Here is a 20,038-nt window from a genome sequence, read left to right on the forward strand (position 1 = left end):
TAAAATTGAGAGACTACAGAGGAGATTTACTAAAATGTTGCCTGGGTTTCAACTCCTAAGTTACAGAGAAAGGTTGAACAAGTTAGGTCTTTATTCTTTGGAGCGTAGGAGGTTGAGGGGGGACTTGATAGAGGTGTTTAAAATTATGAGGGGGATTGATAGAGTTGACGTGGATAGGCTTTTGCCATTGAGAATGGGAGAGATTCAAACAAGAGGACATGAGTTGAGAGTTAAAGGGCAAAAGTTTAGGGGTAACATGAGGGGGAACTTCTTTACTCAGAGTGGTAGCTGTGTGGAATGAGCTTCCAGCAGAAGTGGTTGAGGCAGGTTCGATGTTGTCGTTTAAAGTTAAGTTGGATAGCTATATGGACAGGAAAGGTATGGAGGGTTATGGACTGAGTGCAGGTCGGTGGGACTAAGTGACAGTAGGAGTTCAGCACAGACTAGAAGAGCCGAGATGGCCTGTTTCTGTACTGTAATTGTTATATGGTTATATGGTTTAATATTGACTATATTCTTGCAGACCGGCCAACCCGGTGGAGGGTTTAAATACAACCAGAATATAGGTGATAAGTCAACTGTAAGTCACTTATAAGTGGCTAATGCTGTACACTCAATTTCATTTCTAAAGGAGTTTATCTAACGAATTTAACATTAAACACAGCGCACATTTTCCTCGCATGAATAGTGATAAGTCAATTATAACAGTGGTCCCAAACCTCTGGGCCGCAAAGCATGCAGCGGTAGCCACACTGCACCCAGCACATCTTTAAGAAAAAAGTCGAAATAAACAAGCTAATTGGCGGCACCTAATCAATTAGCTTGTTTATTTCCGCTTTTTTTTCTTAAAGATGTGCTGGGTGCGTTCCGGCCACTGCTGTATTCTTCGTGGCCTGGAGGGTGGGCACCACTAATAAGTCACTTAAAAGTCAATAGCATCGTAACATTTTAAGTAACGTTTGGATATTAAACCCACAGCGCATATTTTCCTCTTATGAACATATAAAATCATTGAATTTGTTGGAGCCCTGGGCTTGTTTCCCTGCAACAAGACGGTCCCATCGAGGGGTGATGGGAGACAGTGATACTCGAAGGGGGTTCCTTATGTCCAGTCTATTCCGCAGTTTAGTTTTCGTTGCATTCATTGCAGAAAACTCCGCTTCGCAGAGATATGTTGGAAATGGAAGCAATGTTTTCAGTGCTTTCGTGGCTTTCTCAGGATATTCAGCCTTGACTTTGATCCAGAATGCCGGCAGAGATGTTACATCAAACATACTTTGCAGCCGTCATTTGAAAGCTCGAGGAGTTGATCTTTTTCCAGCGCTGACATGGATGATTCACCGGGGACATTCACAAATGGGTCACGGACCCATTCCTTTGCATGTCTTGGGTCACTGATGACCTCACGTGCATTAAAATTCAACAGTGCGTGACAGGGAATGAGGAAAGGTGCAGCTGACTCATATCGTCAAATCATATCTTTTTTGGGGACCACTCTTAGCACCAAGACAGACCAATCAGGATGCTCGCTCTCCCTCTCACTCAAAAAAAAATCTATTTCCGGGATATTGTATATAATTTCCGGGTGTCAGGGAGCCAGTTGGAACTTCCGGGAGAGGTGGGATGTCTGCCTACTAGCCACTGTCCCGCCTTCTTTATAGCTCTATTGATATGTTGCATCCAGGTTAGGATCTCAGAGATATTGACACCCAGGAACTTGCAGTTGCTCACTCTCTCCATTTTTGATCCCTCTATGAGGATTGGTGTGTGTCCCCCTATCTTACCCTTCCTGAAGTCCAAATTAGCTCTTTGGTCTTACTAACGTTGAGTGCAAGGTTGTTGCTGCGACACCACTCCTGACATGGGTGTTTGCACTGCCCAGGTGATACAAGGCTGTGTGGAAAGGCATTGAGATCAGATGTGTGGTAGACCTATTGCGGCAATAGGTAAATTGCAGTTGGTCCAGGTCCTTCCTGAGACAGGTATTGATTCTAGCCATGGCCATCATTTCAAAGCATTTCATCACCTTAGATGTGAGTGCTACTGGATGATAGTCATTGACAGAGATCACACTGATCTTCTTGGGCACTGATATAATTGCTGTCCTTCTGAAGCAGGTGGGAACATCTGACTGTAGCAATGAGAGATTCAAAATGTCTTTAAATACACCCACCAGTTGGTTGGCAGGTTTTCAGAGCCTTACCAGTTACTCCATCCGGCCCTGCTGCCTTGCAAGGGTTCACCCTCCTGTAAGACAGCCTGCATCTGCCGAGACAGAGACATTGAATGCTGCAGGGACCTTCATAGATGTGGTTCTCCCTTTCAAAGCAAGCATAAAAGGTGCCAAGCTTAGCTGGTAGCGAAGTATGGCTGCCGTTTATGATATTGGGTCTTGCTTTGTCGGAAGTAATGTCCTGCAAACCCTGCCAGAGTTGAAGTGCATCCAATGTCACTTCCAACCTCTCCCGGAATGGTTTCTAGCCTTTTCTTCCTACACAGTCGATTATCCTCCATTTTTTCTTAAATCCATGTGTTTACCCAAGGGCCTCCACCCATGTATTGTATCAGCCTCTATCAACACCTCCAGCAGTGCACGCCACACACATACCACTCGGTCTAAAAATCTACCCGATATCTGCTGATGCAATATAATGGCTTAGAATCACAAAGATAATGAAATCAGAAGTACTTATTTGAATCATCCAACTTTTGATGAGCCATGCTGCCCAGCGACCCACCCTAGCCTAATCACAGAAAAATTTACAATGACCAGTTAACCTACTAACCAGTACATCTTTGGACTGTGGGAAGAAACCCACATGCACACGGGAAGAACATACAAACTTTCTCAAAGGACACTGGAATCGCGCTAACCACTACACTACCGTGACTTGTGCGATTGATGTGGAAACAATTCAAAAGGACACAATAGGTTTCCAACTGCATAGTGGTTCAAGTGTTGTGCAATTCATTTCGGAACTAATTTCCAGAAAAATACTTCTGAACCTGCGAGTGGACCTTAAACCATACAATTCCACTGTGTATTCATAACCAAAAATAGTGCATGTGTACTTTTCACTGATGCTTCACAAGACAAGTAAATCCAAAAATAAGTGTTTCAATTTGTTGTTATCCTGTAACAGTTCTCAATTAATTGAAACAGGATAATCAGAATCTTAATGTACAAGGTTAAAAAAAATGCTTCTAGTCTAGTCTCATTAGATATACTTGATATTACACATTCTGTTCCAGCAATTTCAAAGAGGTGAGGGGTCTCCAAAACACAAGCGGGATCTTGGATTTGTAACATGACAATGAATGGTAACCTGAAGAGTCAGCTGAAGTCAAATTCCACCAGCACTCAGGAAAAATGGCAGGAGGCATAGGGGCAGCAAAAGGAAAAGTGAAAGACATTTCAACCCCAGTGTCTATACAGGCATGTATCATTACTGGCAGCAATGCCCATGTTCAATGTAGATGGCAACAGCTCACTGCTTTTGTTTAGGATGGCTCCTATTTAAATTGTGGAGGCATTGAGGAAACATCTTAGTGAAAATAGTCTTGATCACAAACTGGCTAGAATCCTCTAACACCAAGTTAAGAGATTAAATTAATCAATATCTTAAACTCAAAACCAAGACCATACATCATGAATCTGTAAAGCTAGTCAGATGACCAAACAGGATTACAAACTGTAACCCATACTACAAACAAGAAAAAAAGTGTTTACTTTAGAACCTTTGAATAAAATGACAGCACTTTGCAGCTGAAGTGGAGACAACGGGTAATTGTCAGTCACACAGAGTAATGACCATGCTAAATGAGATTCAAATTTAATCCATATGTATTTGTTCAACTATCATCCACTCACTAAATTCCTTCCTGTCAAAATCTGCATTTCCTATGCTTTTTAAAATCAAATTAGTTTGCTCCACTGGACCACTTACCTAGCCACATTCCCTGCTTCAACTCATTGGCTGAAAAATGCCACCAAATATCAGTTTTAAAATTTATCAGACATTTTTATACAGCAAATGCAGATGTTTTGCTACTTATAAATCTTACATAAATGACATTATCTGTCTTTCAAAAAGCCTGTGTGGTTTGCTTTAGTCAAATGAATAAGTCTGCTTTCAGAGAGAACTTTCACATGAAAATTCTAATGGCTAGTGTACAAAAGTACAATTCCACATTCACCCAGTTAGGAGAGAGATTCACATTGCATCCCAAGGGACACAGTACAAGAATGAATTGATCTAATATACACACTAAACACAAACATCTCGTATAAGAGTTAGAAACTGCTACATAGGTCATCTTTGGATGTTGAGAGAGAACATGAAGAGGAAGTGGCTGTCATCACTGGGCCAATTAGATTTACTGAATTTTCTCAACAGATACTGAAAGGTACCAAAGGATGTAGATTGATTTGGATCTCTTATCAGTCCAAGTTAATGCATTCATTAGTAGTGTCAGCAGCGGATCCATGTTCCAAGTTTCCAGAAGCCTGGATTACAAATGGGTAAAAATCACTTGAAGGCGGCAAATTAATTGCTTGTTAAATCAGCTGGCTGATCATATCATCTAATTTAAGGCGGCATTAAAACAATAAAATGTTTCCTTATAACTAACAGATGTTGTCTATGCTAGCACAATTACAAGCATTATTGCCCTGAACTTGGCCACATGAAGTCGATCCCAAAGAATCAAGTCCCGCTTGGCATTTTTTTCAGCCTAAAACATGAATGACCCTCCTGAACTTAACACAACACTCTGTTCAATTTTTAAAGTTTCATAAAGCCATGTTAGTACTTAAAATGGCTGCCCTATTCCTGCCCAATTATCAGCAGCATACAACTTGCAGTACCAGGGTCCCAACGCACTCCACCACTGCCATATAAGGAATGACTACTGTTCCATGCCTAGACCATATTTTGGGAAATCTGATCACTTGGTCGCCCTTCTCCTCCTTGCATACAGGCAGAGGAGCAGTTACTGGATTGCTTCAAGTTGCTGGACAGGGCCATGTTCAAGGACTCAATCTGAATGAATACACCATGCTTGTCATGGATTTTTATAAAAACAGTCATAGATGAGCGTGTCCCTGCAAAATCAGTCTTCCTCAACCAGAAGCCTTGGATGAAACATGAAATCCAGACTGCTGAGGGCCAGATCAGAGGCATTCATGTCTGGCGACCAAGAGGTACGATCTCCTGAAAGCCATCTCACATGCTAAGTGACAATTCTGAACCAAACTTGTATCACTGAAGGATGCTCAACAGCTGTGGCGGGGCTTGAATACTATCACCTCTCACAATGAGAAATTAAGTGACATGGGAGACGGCAGGGCTTTGCTTCCAAATGAGTTCATGACTTCTATGCTCACTTTGACTGTCAAAACCTGGAGGAACCTTCACAAACTCCCACAGCCCCCTAAGCCGACATGAAAGCATCCAGAGGATGAATCCACAGGAAGTATGTAGACTAGACAGGCTATCTGGCCGAATGATAAAGACCTGTGCTGGTCAGCTGGCTGGAGGGTTCACCTCAATCTTGAGCCTCTCGCTTCCCCAGAGATATCCACCTGCTTCAAACAGGCTTCAATCATACCAGTGCCCAAGAACATGGTGACCTGGCTCAATGACTATTGTCCAGTAACACTCACACCCACAATAATGAAGTGCTTTGAGAGGTTGGTGATGAAATACATCAACTGCCTGAGAAATAAATTGAATCTGCTCTAATTTGCCTACCAGCACAACAGGTCCACAGCAGATGCCATCTCATTGTCTCTTCACTCAACTCTGGAATATCCGGACAGCAAAAAGGCATACATCAGGATGCTCTTTATCAATTACAGCCCAACATTCAATACAAGCATCCCCTCAAAACTAATCAATAAACCTCAAGACCTTGGCCTCAATACCTCTTTTGTGCAATTGGATCCTCCATTTCCTCAACTGCAGACCCCAGTCAGTTCGGATTGGCACAACATCTCCTCCACAATCTCCATCAGCACAGGTGCAACACAAGGCTGTGCGCTTAGCCCCCCTGTTCTACTCGCTTTATACATATAATTGTGAGGCCAAGTACAACCCCCAACATCATATTCAAGTTTGCTGATGACACCATTGTCATTGGCCAAACAAAGGTGGTGATGAATCAGCATACAGGATGGAAACTATAAATCTGGCTGAGAGGTGCCACAACGACCTCCTACTCAATGTCAGCAAGACCAAGGAGATGATTATAGACTTCAGAAAGAGGAATCCAGTGGTCCATAAGCCAGTCCTCATCAGGGACCAGAGGTGGAGAGCGCCGGCAAATTTAAATACCTCAGTGTTATCATCTCAGAGGATCTGTCCTGGGCCCAACATGCAAGTGCAACTACAAAGAAAACACAGCAGCGCCTCTACTTCCTTAGGTGTTTGCAAAGATTTGGCATGACATCTAAAACTTCAACAAACTTGTACAGAGTTGCAGTGCAGAGTATACTGACTGGCTGTATTACAGCCTGGTAATGGAAACACCAATGGCCTTGAATGGAAAAGCCTCCAGAAAGTGCTGGATACAGCCCAGACCATCATGGGACAACCCCTCCCCATCATTCAGCACATTTACACAGAGCACTGCCACAGGAAAGCAGCATGCACCAGAGGAATCCGCCCCCCCCCCCCCACCCAGGCCATGCTTTCTTCTCACTACTGTCATTAGGAAGGTAGGACAGGAGCCTCAGGACTTATACCACCAGATTCAGGAACAGTTATTGCCCCTCAACCATCAGGCTCTTGAACCAAAGGGGATAATTTCACTTGCCCCACCACTGAACTGTTCCCATAACATATGGACTCATTTTCAAGGACTTTTCAATCTCATGTTCTCTATATTGCTTATCTTTTCTTTCATGTTTGCACATTGGTTGTTTGTCTTGTTGGGTGTGGGCTTTAATTAATTCTATTTTGTTTCTTGGAATTACTATGCATACCCACAAGAAAATAAGTCTCACGGTTGTACATGGTGACATGCACTTTATTAATAAATTTACTCTGAACTATTTGCACCTCAAAAAATGACCAACCTCAAAACCATCATCTGGCAATATGTAAAGCTGGTTCAACTTAATACAGAGATATTACGTGATTCACATCTTGTGAGAAGTAGTGATGGAATAGGAGAATTTTCCTTTACAAACTTTACTACCTCAATTTAACAAACAGCTCCATGAGTTTTCAGTTCTTCATCTTAACTTACATAACCTGAATGTTTCCAACTTGTAGTAAAGATAAAAAGAAAATGCAAAATTGTGAAGGTCTTACCTTGAGGGACACAAATCAATACATTTTAAATTGAATTAGTCAAAGTTCTAGATAAAATGTTGAAGACACTTCTTACTAAAAATAACGTAAAGCCACTGATTAAGAAATGTCTACCATATTGCATGAAATTAGACCAGAAAGAAATTTCATTAACCATTGTTAGCTGAAATACATCTAGAAACCAAATATATTATTGCAGGGATGTAGCTGCATTCAAGAGAATAGCTTAATGTACGAGGAAAATCTTTACAATAACTATATCACATGAAATAACACACGTGTTCATTTTCTCCCCAATCACAAGATTGCATAAAAATCAAAATTTTACTGACAGCCCACATTATTTTTTTCACTTCTGAACTCAAAAACAAAACAAAAAAAATTGTGACTGAATGCTCACCTTGAGTTTCTTCCCTTTATAGGGATTCTTCACATTTTCTTGGACATCCAGAATCAGTTCTGATAAAGTGCGGAACTTTCTCACCTAAAAACAATATTTGGTACTTGAAATAGCCAAAAGGGGAAAAAAAACTTAACTGTGATTCTTGAAGGTATAATCGCAAATGGAGTTTATAGCCCTTAACTCACATCATTTCTATGCAGCCATTCACTTAAAAGACACCACTGCACCCAATGTGAACTGGAGGTCAAATCGGGGAGAAACAAATATTTAGAGTGCACCAACGTAGAACCAATGACCTAGAAGTGTTATCATCTAGTGACTTCATGGTTTATCTTTAAGTGGTATGAGCACATCCAGAATTGTTATCCAAAAGCATGACACTCAGTTACCCACATTCAATGGTATATGCCATTCATTAGCCCACTCAAAAAATGTAGAAATTTGCTTCAAAATGAAAGTGGAAGTCCTATAAAGTTAAAGATTTAAGTTAGCTCAGTAACAAAAGCAACATCCACTATCTTATTAATGAGTAACCCTGTCATGTTCACTACACAGACAGTCCTATTCACTTCCAGGAGCAGCCTGGTCTGTAATACCACAAAATTTGACTATTCCAGCTATCACTAATGGGATATTATTCAACACCTAAATATGGAAAATAAACAGATCGCATCAAGCTATTACTATCTAAAACAATATTGATTAAGGGTAAATTTCCTGCTGCTACTCTAATGCATTTTGGAACAAAAAGTTGGTTAATTACCAGGCAATATTTTAGAGAAACTTTTTTTTTGAAAAACATAGGCTAGTATTACCTAAATCAGAGATAAAGGGAGCTAGGGCTTTACTCTTTGGAGAGAAGGAGGATGAGAGGAGACATGATAGAGATATACAAGATAATAAGAGGAATAGATAGAGTGGATAGCCAGCACCTCTTCCCCAGGGCACCACTGCTCAATACAAGAGGACATGGCTTTAAGGTAAGGGGTGGGAAGTTCAAGGGGGATATTAGAGGAAGGTTTTTTTTTTACTCAGAGGGTGGTTGGTGCATGGAATGCACTGCCTGAGTCAGTGGTGGAGGCAGATACACTAGCGAAGTTTAAGAGACTACTGGACAAGTATACGGAGGAATTTAAGTTGGGGGCTTATATGGGAGGCAGAGTTTGAAGGGCCTGTACTTGTGCTGTACTATTCTACGTTCTATATTAAACATTGGGGGACACAAAGTTATCCTTGTATAATAGTACATCATTAAGCAATAAATTAAATAAAATGTACCTCTAATTGACACCGATTTTAAAGGTGCACTTGCCTGAAAACTGCCAAATGTTTATTTGCTTATTCAGACAGCTGCCAATCTGACAAGTAACCTTTTCCACAAGTGAAGCACAGTTGGAATAACTACCTACATTTCAAAAATTACGGTGTGCAGCTATTTAAGGCCTTTATGTTGTGCCTTTTAGGCACAACAGCTAAATGTTGACTTACTTCATGTGAGATCTCCGACCACTTCTGTTTACACATTTCTGCTGTATAATGGGCAAAGGTCACCTTATTCCAGTCCATATGTGACTCTGTTGTTTTAAACTTCATCACATCATTGGTGGGAACCATGCTTCTCATGCTATCTAACAGGCCCAGGAGGTCCTCTTTTGGCCACTCTGTGGAGAAAAAGTGAATCAACTTCTACATCTCAAAGCAAGTTTCATAAACAATAATACAATTCTTTCCTGCCCCTTTTAGAAACAAATAGCATGTACTGAATGCCATCTGAAGAGCTTTAAAATGAACCCTTCAATCAGAAAAAAATGATGCATCCTAAATACAACAAATAAGAATCCAACAACTCACCAGCATCAAAATACAGACAGCAGTCAAGTTTCTATTTAACTGGAATAGAAAAGATTACCTTGGCTGTGCAGGACACCACATGGAAAGAACAATTGGTTGCACTAAGTCGCTGAGCATTAGATGGTATAATGACTTGGGAATAAACAAGAAATACTTACTAGCAGCTCAGTGTGACCAAGAAAGAATGGTCTGGCTGCCTTGCACAAGGAGAAAAGTCACCAGCTTAGATTGACCCCAAGATATACAGACAAACTTAACATCAGGACTGCTTCTGTTTTACAAGTTTACATGAAACTATTACAAATATTTCCAAAAATCTCCAGGGAATGATTATTCTTCAACAGCTCTAATGTACCCAGTGGATTAAAATGGACATTGAACCAGAAAAAGAACTGGACCAAACACATCGCCATAAAAATTTAGAAGTTGAATATGCTGCAGTGAGCAACTATCTCATGACACCATGAAGCCCTCCCCCTCCAGTTACAATTCTGGAGTAGTAGTGTGATGAAACATTCAACTTACAGCCAGAGTAAAATTTATTATCAAAGTATGAATATGTTGCCATACTACCTCATGATTAAATTTTCTCACAGGCATTTACAGGAAAAAGAAATAGAATACAGTGTACAAAAATTATATACATAAAACAAAGACCGACAAACAACCAATGTGCTAAAGAAATTGCGCAAATAAAAAATACTGAAAATACAAGTTATAAAAAGCCCTTGGAAGTGAGACTGTAGGTTGTAGTATCAGTTCAGATTTGTGGTGACTGAAGTTATCCACAATGGATCAGGAACCCAATAGCTGTAGGGCAATAACTATTCCTGAACCTGATGGTGTGGGACCCAAGGCTCCTATACCTCCTTCCTGGAAACAACAGCGAGAAGAGAGCATGGTCTGGATGGTAGGGGAGCCTTGATGGTGGATACCACTTCCCTGCAAGAACACTCCTTGTAATTGATCATGTGGAGGGCTTTGCCTGTGATGAACTGGGCTGCATCCACCAACTTCCATACCTGGACAGAGGTATGGAAAGAGGCATGCTAGTTCAGGCCTTCTGGCAGTCAATAATTGGATTAGTACCACATCCATCAGTCTAACTCTTATTCTTTCTACAAAGCATTGCGCCTGCAACATGCATCATCTATAAAATGCAGACCATTACTCACCAAGGTTATTTCAACAGTACCTCCCAAATGTGACCTCTATAACTGGAGAAGAGATTCTGCAGATGCTGGAAATCTTGAGCAACATACACGGAATGCTGGAGGATCTCAGCAAGTCTGGCAGTATCTATGCAAAGGAATAAAGAACCCTCCAGCACTGCACTTTTGTTGCTCTGTAACTGAGGTAAGAGGTAAGAGGCAAGAGGCAGCAGTAGGGACCACAACACCACCCGGAGGAACACTGCCAATCATACGCTGTCTCAACTTGGAAATTCCATTTACCTCCAGATCCTGATCCTAAGACTTCCTCAACATTGTGGAAACACTGTCAGGTGCTCAGGCTTTGCACCACATTGCAAAGCAGAACCAGACAGGCACATACAAATTTCCTAACTGCTGACAAGTATTCTGAGTGGAGAATCAGTGCAGTAATTGGGAAGAAGAAATCAGTTTTGCAAGGCTCACAAATGTCCTTGGGTTTTTATGTGTACCTTTATCATTGATTAAAAACTAATAGAATGAAAACATTTCTTTTTAAAGACTTAAAGCTCCAATTTAACGCAGACAAGTGTAAATCATGCTTTTATCTACACTTCCAAGAAATATTTGCATTTTTATATTTATGGAGAATGATGAGTTTAAATGCAGTGTGGGGCTACACAGATAACACATTGGATTGTAAGCACTAATGGCAGGTTCTTCAATGGCACAGGAAAAACCTCATTATATATTTTTTAAATTGCAAATTTTCATGTTTGTGGTAAAGCAGCCATTATGCTGATGTCTAAGGCAAACCATAATGTGCATCTGAAGAGAGGGGACCACAATGTATCATAGAGAACACAAGGCATTGTATTATTTTGTCTTACAATCATCCACTACTTTATGGATTTTTTTTTATATAAAAAGGAGAGAAAACTATTCTTAAGAGCAATGTGTTAGACAAACCCCATGTAGGAATTACAAGAGAGGAGCAGCCTGTGGCAATAAAGTCCTACCTAGCACAATCAACCAGAGCTTGGTTATACAGCTGCTGGTCCACAGCCCCAACTGTATATATTTTTACTGCTGTGTGGTGCTTTTGCTTTCTCCTTGTGATTGCGTAGATTTCCTCTGGATGCACCAGTTTTCACCCATAAAGGAAATCCTGGTTGGAAGGCTGATTGGTGACTGACAGTTTCCAGGGGTATTGATGGGAATATCACAAAAATAGCCTTCAGGGAGTATCAGTGGGGGAAAGTGGAATTGGTGACACAGACTCAATGGGCCAAATGGCTTCCACCAATATCACAAGGAACTACCAAGCAAAATTCTGGACTACTCAAAAAACAAGTATAGATCCGAGACGATGGAGTTATGAAAATTGCTATTCTCTCTGCCCAATCTTATGTCCTTGTATGAAACTTAAGATGCGGGTCAGTATTTCCTATTACTCTAGGGGGAAAAAAATCAACCTTGTTTCATGTTCTGCTTATTGAAGGGTCAGATCTAGAATTCACACAAATCAGATTCATACGTATGACTCAACTTTCAAATCAGCCATCTGCTGTGTGTGGAAAGGACAGCAACAGTGAAGCTGCTAGTTTTAATTAAACACAAGCCCTTTTGTTGTTCTCCATGTAACATATTGTGACCCACTCCCTTTAGATCCATGTTACAGTTTGACTTAAGACATCAAAATGATAGCTACCTCGTCACCAACACTAAAATACACAATTTTAAGATTTGAGTTTTTCCCGTACGTCGAGAATCTATCAATCCTTACAATCCAAGCTATTATCTGTGTAAATTCACACATCAAAATTACATTTAAGCTCACCTTTTTCCACAAGTATAAAAACACAAATATGTTTCTTGGAAGTGTAGATTGAAGTTGTCTTCGCATGAACCAGGTGGCGTTTCCAGGCTCAAGAACAAAACTGACTCAGCTGTTGCCAACACTTCAGTACACAAAATGACCCAAATGGCATTCAATTAATTTGACAACACTTACATCTTATTTTGCTACACACGAGGTCTCAGCCTGAGAGCTGCTAGTTTAGCATTTCATGAAGGGCCTTACCTGGACTACCAAAATGAATGAGGTGACCACTATATATCCCATCCCCATCCTGCTGCTTGTATGCATGTTCATCCATTTCTTTCCCCATCCCACAATCCCCCCCCCCGCATCCTTTGCATTCACCTCAATTCCCAACTTCTCACTTACCCATTTAATGACACAACTTACCATCTATCACTCCCTGACTGTATCTAAACCTCACTGGTGATGCTCTTCATAAATACCACCCCATCCAGTGCACCTTTACTCAGCTCCCAAACCCAAATTTGATCCTTTCCCTTTTAACATTTCACATCCTGCTAAAACTATTTTAATTCACTACCTGCCACTTCCTCCAAATCTCCTGCCCAATAGGAGTAGTTAACCAGCCTCCATTCTCTCAACTCTGGTCACACTTCACTCCCAAACTCACTTTCTTCTTGAATGCCAGAAAAAGGTGAAACAGCCCAACATATTCTAAACCCTCCTGATGATGGAATTTCACAGCTTCCAATTCAGCTTAAAGTCATTGCAACAAGCTACAATGTGCCCGGTTGCTTTATCTGCAAGTTACCCAACTTCATGATTTTTGAACAAGGATTGCTTTCCACCAGCTCCATGGAATGGTGAGCAATAAGACAAAACAGTCTAGCCCAACGGTTTCAAACGCGAGGTCCATGGGATATCCCCTCATCTTTAATAACTCATTAAAGCTCACCCACCTCTTTCAGCTTAACATAAAATTATGTTTTCCCTTCTATCGTGATTCACCACCGCTGACTGTCAACCTCCTTACAAACTTTCCTGCCCAGTGACTTTAAGCCAAGTTGCATTTCATCAAATTGATCATTGGCTGTGCATCTTCAGCTTTTTAAGCATTGTGGCTGCAATAGAGTTGTGTACAAATTTTCATTTGTGTTTCGAAGCTATTTAGCAAAGATGACTTGCTGGAAATTAATGAGTCCACACTTCTCCCCCTATTGGACCAGGAGCTTATTGACTTAACAAGGATTTTTTTTGGGTGCATTAAGTACAGGACTCTGGCCTAATACATTGCTGCTGGAGAACGTAGAAAACTGCTTTCAACATTAAACTCAACCAATTTTCCTATTCACCAAATGCAATTCTTCTCAGTGGACAGTAGTTGGTATAATGCAGAGATTGATAATTTCCTTTTAATCTTCTCTATTCTTAACATTGACCCCCTCCAAGTATCTTTCTAGGTTTCCAACATCTTTCTTTAGCCTTTCCCAAGTGCAGAGGAAGCAAACATTGTTATCTGAGAATATTTCTCCCCAGTTCAATACACCAGATCACTTATATGCTTATTTTTGATTCTATCAATAAATATATAGATGACCTTGGCTAATAATTCACTCGTGCCAATTCAAAGATCTGGACTCCTCTCCACTGTCTCAGAGTAATATTCAGAGATAGCTAGTTATCTGACACTTAACCACACGTGGCAAGGTTGAATTCCACCGCAACAAAAATACAAAGGCACTTTGCATGCCAATAATGAAAAATGTTTTCAAGAGAGTCTCCAGTGCAACTGCTTCTAACCCACCACTATTGTTTACATTGTACAGAAACTGCCATCCCCTAGCAAGCCACACCCCAAACATTGGATGATGGTGACTTACATTCTGCCATGCCTGACAGTATCCAGAGTCCACATTACAATGACAAAATAGGTTAATAGCAAATGGCCATGCCTAGGCCTTCAGGATACTAGGCTCTGGCATCAGGCATTTATCAGAGAACTTGGATAAGAAATCCAGACAACATGGTGCTCTCTACAGGGGAACTGGGACTTGCAATCATCTTGAAGAATATTTACTGAGTGCCAGAAAATGGCATGTTAAAAACAGTTAACCGAATTCGAAATAATGGGCAAATATGAAACATGAATTTTGTTAAATACACAAAATCTGAAGGAATGAAATTAAGTTCTTCATATCCATTGTCCAACAGTAATCCAGGCATTAAACATTCACAGAATGAACAAACCTGAATGTTTTCTTGCTGAGTTCCATGTGTGAGATGGCACTGTCACTAAGTTTCCGGAGCAGGGAAAGGTGGAACAGCAATGACCAATTCCCACCTTTAACGTGCACGGTTAACAGAAATTACATTTTACTTCAAAAAATAAGAGCCTCAGTTATTGACTGAAAACCTGAGCCATGAATGTTATTAAATCTGCCTTTAAAAAAAAACTGTAGTGGCTGTGCCATGGATTGTGATTCTCTGTATGTCAACCAGTGAAAGTGACCAAACTTGTTACAGATTCAGCAGAAAAGGAAAACCATGGCCAAAAAGCACAATACTTTTTTGAAAATAAAAATCATCTCCTGACCTGTATAAGAACACATCTACATAACACTAGATATTAAAACACACAGTTTGATCTGCAATTTTATTGATGCCATCAAGATCACCAATGATTCCTGTTGCAGTACCACTCATGGCAAGTGGAACCAAGATTCGGTGCTACATGGAGTATGTCCGTGCTGTGCTCTGCTCAGGAGGATGATGCCAAGAAACTTGATCCATTCACCATGCTGTTTACGAAAACTCTTGATACTTAGCGCTCTGGATTCAAAATTGCATTTGTTAAATAACCAGCTAATGACTTTGGTCCTGGACTGTAGGACTGAAAAGACAGAAGGAAAATTGAATCCTCTTTGAATCAACATGACTCTCAAGTGACATTCCTAAATTCAGTCATACCTTGCACACCAATGATTAATATCAAAACATTAGACAAATAGATACCTATTACCAGTATTCTGAGATACCGCAGTATTTCAACTGGATGGTAACCCCATACAATCCCTAACATTTAGTTGTAAAGCTCCTGTCACTTTAGAACAGTTTCATATCAACAATTAATCTATTCCTAATTTAACTTGGGCATGAGATGCAACAAATGAAACATTTTCTCCTATTGCTGGTTCTCTGTCCTTGATTACAAAAAACAGCAAGAACAGATATTAGAAGACATAGAAATTATAGTTATGCTCTCAATATAAGAAAGCTTGGACCATCATTTCAAACCCCATTGTGACTAACAGAGAATGTGATCATCACATTATACAACATGGCCACCAACAAATTATATTTTTGGCTGAAACAAAGTTGAAACCTAAAGACAAAAAAAAATCAAAATAATCACACAATATCTAAATTACATTGCATGGTATTAGACGTTAACTGGCATAATACCAAGGGAAACTCATGGTGCTCTACATCCATCCGATTTATTGTATATGATAAACACATCACTCCTAGTATCTCAGTCAAAATATAATCAGGGCTTAATTTTCATCCCTTGACACTCTACTCTAATTATTCTTTCTTTGATGGAGCACAAACCAAAATGTGTTTAATGAAGAATACTCACAATGGCTGAACGTGGCTGTTAGTTTTCAAAGCACGTAATTTATACTATAAATATCGCTTTAGCGCTTTCTGATCAAATTGCAATTTGGAATGAAGGAAAGAAGAAATTTTCTGCAATGGTAACTTGAAATAATGAGTTCTTCATTTTGCAAATAAAAAGCTTTGAAAATACCACTGTCTGGATAAGAATGTAAATTTTCGGGAATACTCAATTCTCGTAGTCCGTTCTCAACGGGCAACCTCGCCTCCATTTAACTCACCTTCTTTAGCATCGCTCACTTCAGTAGTTTCTGCCATTGCTGTCTCTCCGTTCATGTTGCTCAACAGAAACACACTATTCTTTGAGTCCACCAACTACCTGCGTAGGAGCGAGCGAGACCAGATTAGGCTGTACCACAAGACCAAAACTGCAACAGCTATCTCCCCCCTGCGCGTGTCTCTATCGCAAGCCACTCTAGTCAATCCCCCAGTGCTTACGTCTCCCCTCCCTCCTCTTCCTTTTCCTCCTTTTCCCCTCCAGTATCAGCGAGTGCAACAGCTCGGAGCAGCTGCTCTGTAGAACACCGCCCAGTCGCAGCTTGAGTCCAGGGCAGGAGCGGCGCTGCACGAAGCGGACAAAAGAGAAAGCAAGCATCGGAGACTTCGGAATGCGCTGCAACTGTGGCCGGGGAGGGGAACGTGCATCTCGGGTCGGCAGCAACTGCAATTCCTCGGTGGGGAGTGGGAGGGGGAGGAAAAAAAAGAGACGATGACGAAAGGCAAGGGCGAAAAGCGTCTCCTCTCTTTCCCCCGTCGTCTTCTCATCCGCCCTAGCCCAGCTCCCCGACGGCACACAGCCGCTCCTTGTCTCCCCTCTGCAAACCTCACCACCCCCCCCCGCCTCAATGCACCAAACACCAGGCAAGCGCTCCGAGCTCAGCGCTGCCGCCCCCCCCCTCCCCTCCCCTCCCCTCATCCTCCAGCCGCTGCCCCCGGAGGCTCGGCCCGACGCGTGGCTCTCTTCTTGTCCCAGTCATGGCGTCCGAGTTGCGGCTGCACTTAGCAGCCGCACGGCCATGTTACCAGGGCTCGGCGCAGTGTCTTTCCCTACCATAGCTATCGAGAAAACCCCGAAAAAACTGTAAATTTTTATTACATTAAATGCGAAAAATTAAAGTGTAACACTTTAAAAACGAAAATAAAATTCGAACGAATTTTAATTTTTTTTAAAAATCGCTAATTTCATTTTTTTTAAGATCTCGAATTTAGCAACTGAAATCAATCAGGAAATTTCATTAACAATCACTTTTCAGCTACTGATCGTCTTCGCTTCCACACGAGCGACCGAAATTTGCGATGGATTGAGAGCCAACGCAGCCCGGAATGGACGAAGGACTCGGTCCGCCATGTGAGCGCCACAGCCCGGGCTACAACACGGCACAAACCCGCCACGGAAAAAATAAGCATGAAATTAAAACAGCAAATACAAAAGCATAGCCCCCTTTTTGTTCCAAAGAAGAAAAAAAAGAAAAGGAATAAAAGTAAATAATCGAACTAAAATTTTAGTTATATTAAATATTTTTGTAAATAAAAAAAATCCGAGTGAACCGAACATGTATGAGACACAATTAGAAAATCTCGTAGATATATATACGTAGATATTTATATATAGACATATATAAAGTGGGTAGAAAATAAAAAGAAAAAGACGACTAAAAGCTCAAGGGTGGTTTAGCGGGCGGCCAGAGTCACTCACCCAGCCCGGGAGCCTCGCACTCTGCTTGAAGAGAGAGACGCGGTAAAATGGGAGCCAAGCAGAGAGAGCAGCGGAAGACAAAAGGGGCCGGAACCGAGGGAATGAATCCGAGACAACGAGCCCCTGCACTGGCGCGGCCACCAGAGCCAACCAGCTTCCTGCTGCTGTCGACAAGAGGCGGCTCCACGGCGCAACCGTCTCGGCACAGCCCCATGCCGAACCCCCGCTCGCACTCTCTCCTCGCTCACCTCTTTCAGAAGCGGAGCACACACCCGGCTCCTTCTGCATTGTTTTAATACGCATTTTAATTCTTTTTCGATAAAATACACTTTATTTTTTCTCTGACAGAATTTTTAAACCACCTTACCTTCCGTCTAGGCGTCTTGCAAAACAAGGCGAACCTGGGCTGAACCTTCGCCAGATCCACGGCGCTGGCCCCGGGCGTGGACGCTTTCTAGTCCCCGTTGAGAGCCGGCATGCTTCGCGATACTTCCGACCTCTCCAATCCCCTTTTTCCGGATCAGCTCCTTCCCCCATCCCCCTTACGCTTCTCCGACTGTTTTTGCTTTAGCGAGCCCGCTGTATTCGGCTGCTGTCTCGGCAAAAAAGCGGCCCCAGCCACCAGCAATTTTAACAGCCAAGAAGCAACGCACAGTGAAGGGAGGCGGAAGGATTTCGTTTTTTTTTCAGAAAAAGACAAGATATCTTTCTATAATAAGTAAAAGTTTTGAGGCGAAGTTTGTTATTCTTGAGAAATGTTAAAATAACGAAAGCTGGCACTCCTCGCTCCGCTGCGGCCAGAGTGCTGTCTATCCCCGGACTAATTGCCAGTGTTGAATAGTTAGTTGCAGTGAAGTGCAGCTATTACAATGTAACACCGAGCCGCAGCTTTCTTCTTTGCTACATTTTTATTTAATTTTCAACTCCACCTTTGTTGTGCTGCACGTCATTCCCTGTCGAGCCAATGGAGATGAAAATTGCCAGAAATAAATTAATGAATTTATACAGTACGGGGCGGGAATTTTAAAAGGAGTAATCAGTGGGTAGTTCGGTAGCTTCAGGGTGTGCCAAAGGGATTATTAAATTGAAAGTCCAGTTTTATCGGGCGATGATAGTCCCACAGTGAACGTCCCAAATCACTCGGTTTGTTACTAAACAGATTGCAGGATGAGAAAGCTCTCCCAGCCAGAAAGGGTTGTGGTGACTCTCGAGGCATCATCGCGAGTTGGGTGACGTTGGATTTGGAGAGAAAATTGATCTCTGGTGGGTTGGAGTGTCCCAAGCGATTAATTGAGTTGGGTTGTCTTGAGGCCGCGTATGTAGATATACAGTCATGACGGTCACACTAACGGTTCAGCCACATTGTAACTACACCCCCATAACAAGATATGTTGCAAAAGTGATTAAAGTGCGTGAGCAAACTGAGGGAAACATGAAACGGAGTTGGCTTTGTGAACGGGGGCGTTTCCAAGCACCTGTCAATCAAAGCCTTGGTGCCCCCTGTCGCTGTGATGTTAGTGGGAAGGATCCTACTGCTGGCCTATCCCTTGTTATGTTACGCATTTGGAATTAGAATGCGTTTCAGCCTCGCATCGGCAAAGTTTAGCTTATGAGTTTTGCTAAACATGTAGCGTCGAAAGCGGAGTAATATTTACTGCGTTAAGTGAAAGTGGATTAAATTATTTATTGATAATTGCGCATTTTCACGTCAGCTATTTTCCTCCTTACAGATTTCTTGCAGTCATTTGGAGTCAGCAACCAAGAGAATACTACAGACGTGAATAGCTGTAGTTTTATTCAATTATCGAGAATGCTTCCAACAAGTTTGTTACAATATTAAAACGGTCTGGCACAATCATATCATTAACTGGTTGATTCTGTTTTCTCGTTCTACCTGGGGCCCTGGAGGAGACGAAGCCATAACCTGTCCCTCGGCTTCGGTCGACTTCTGCGAGGTGCGGTAGAATCGCAGTCATTGAGTCCGGTTCCAGATTTTCTTTCCGTGGGCAGTTTCACTTTACTTATCCGTAGCCAAATTGTAACTTGATCTGGAGGCTAAATTCCAATATTCCGAAGTCATACTTCTCGAGGGACTTCATTCCCAGTTCTGCCTTCCTC

General features: G+C 41.6%; 1 protein-coding gene across 5 annotated transcripts in view; it reads right to left on the reverse strand.

Moving 5' to 3' along the window:
• The window catches only part of ubtf (upstream binding transcription factor), a 79,261-nt gene extending 60,495 nt beyond the window's left edge, over positions 1–18,766 (reverse strand). Inside the window, exons 1-4 of one of the 5 annotated variants that reach the window (XM_063037477.1) lie at positions 17,921–18,134; positions 16,446–16,543; positions 9,208–9,380; positions 7,717–7,800 (exon numbers count right to left, since the gene is read on the reverse strand). In XM_063037477.1, coding sequence (XP_062893547.1) covers positions 7,717–7,800; positions 9,208–9,380; positions 16,446–16,500 — 312 coding nt within the window. In that variant the 5' untranslated portion in view covers positions 16,501–16,543; positions 17,921–18,134. Of the gene's footprint in view, positions 1–7,716; positions 7,801–9,207; positions 9,381–16,445; positions 16,544–17,920; positions 18,239–18,287 lie in introns of those variants that run through there. The other 4 variants (XM_063037476.1, XM_063037478.1, XM_063037475.1 and 1 more) reach the window with 4 other exon arrangements.
• Between the last annotated feature and the right edge of the window lie 1,272 nt (positions 18,767–20,038).

This window comes from Mobula hypostoma, chromosome X1 (assembly GCF_963921235.1).
Source record: "Mobula hypostoma chromosome X1, sMobHyp1.1, whole genome shotgun sequence".
NCBI lineage: Eukaryota > Metazoa > Chordata > Chondrichthyes > Myliobatiformes > Myliobatidae > Mobula > Mobula hypostoma.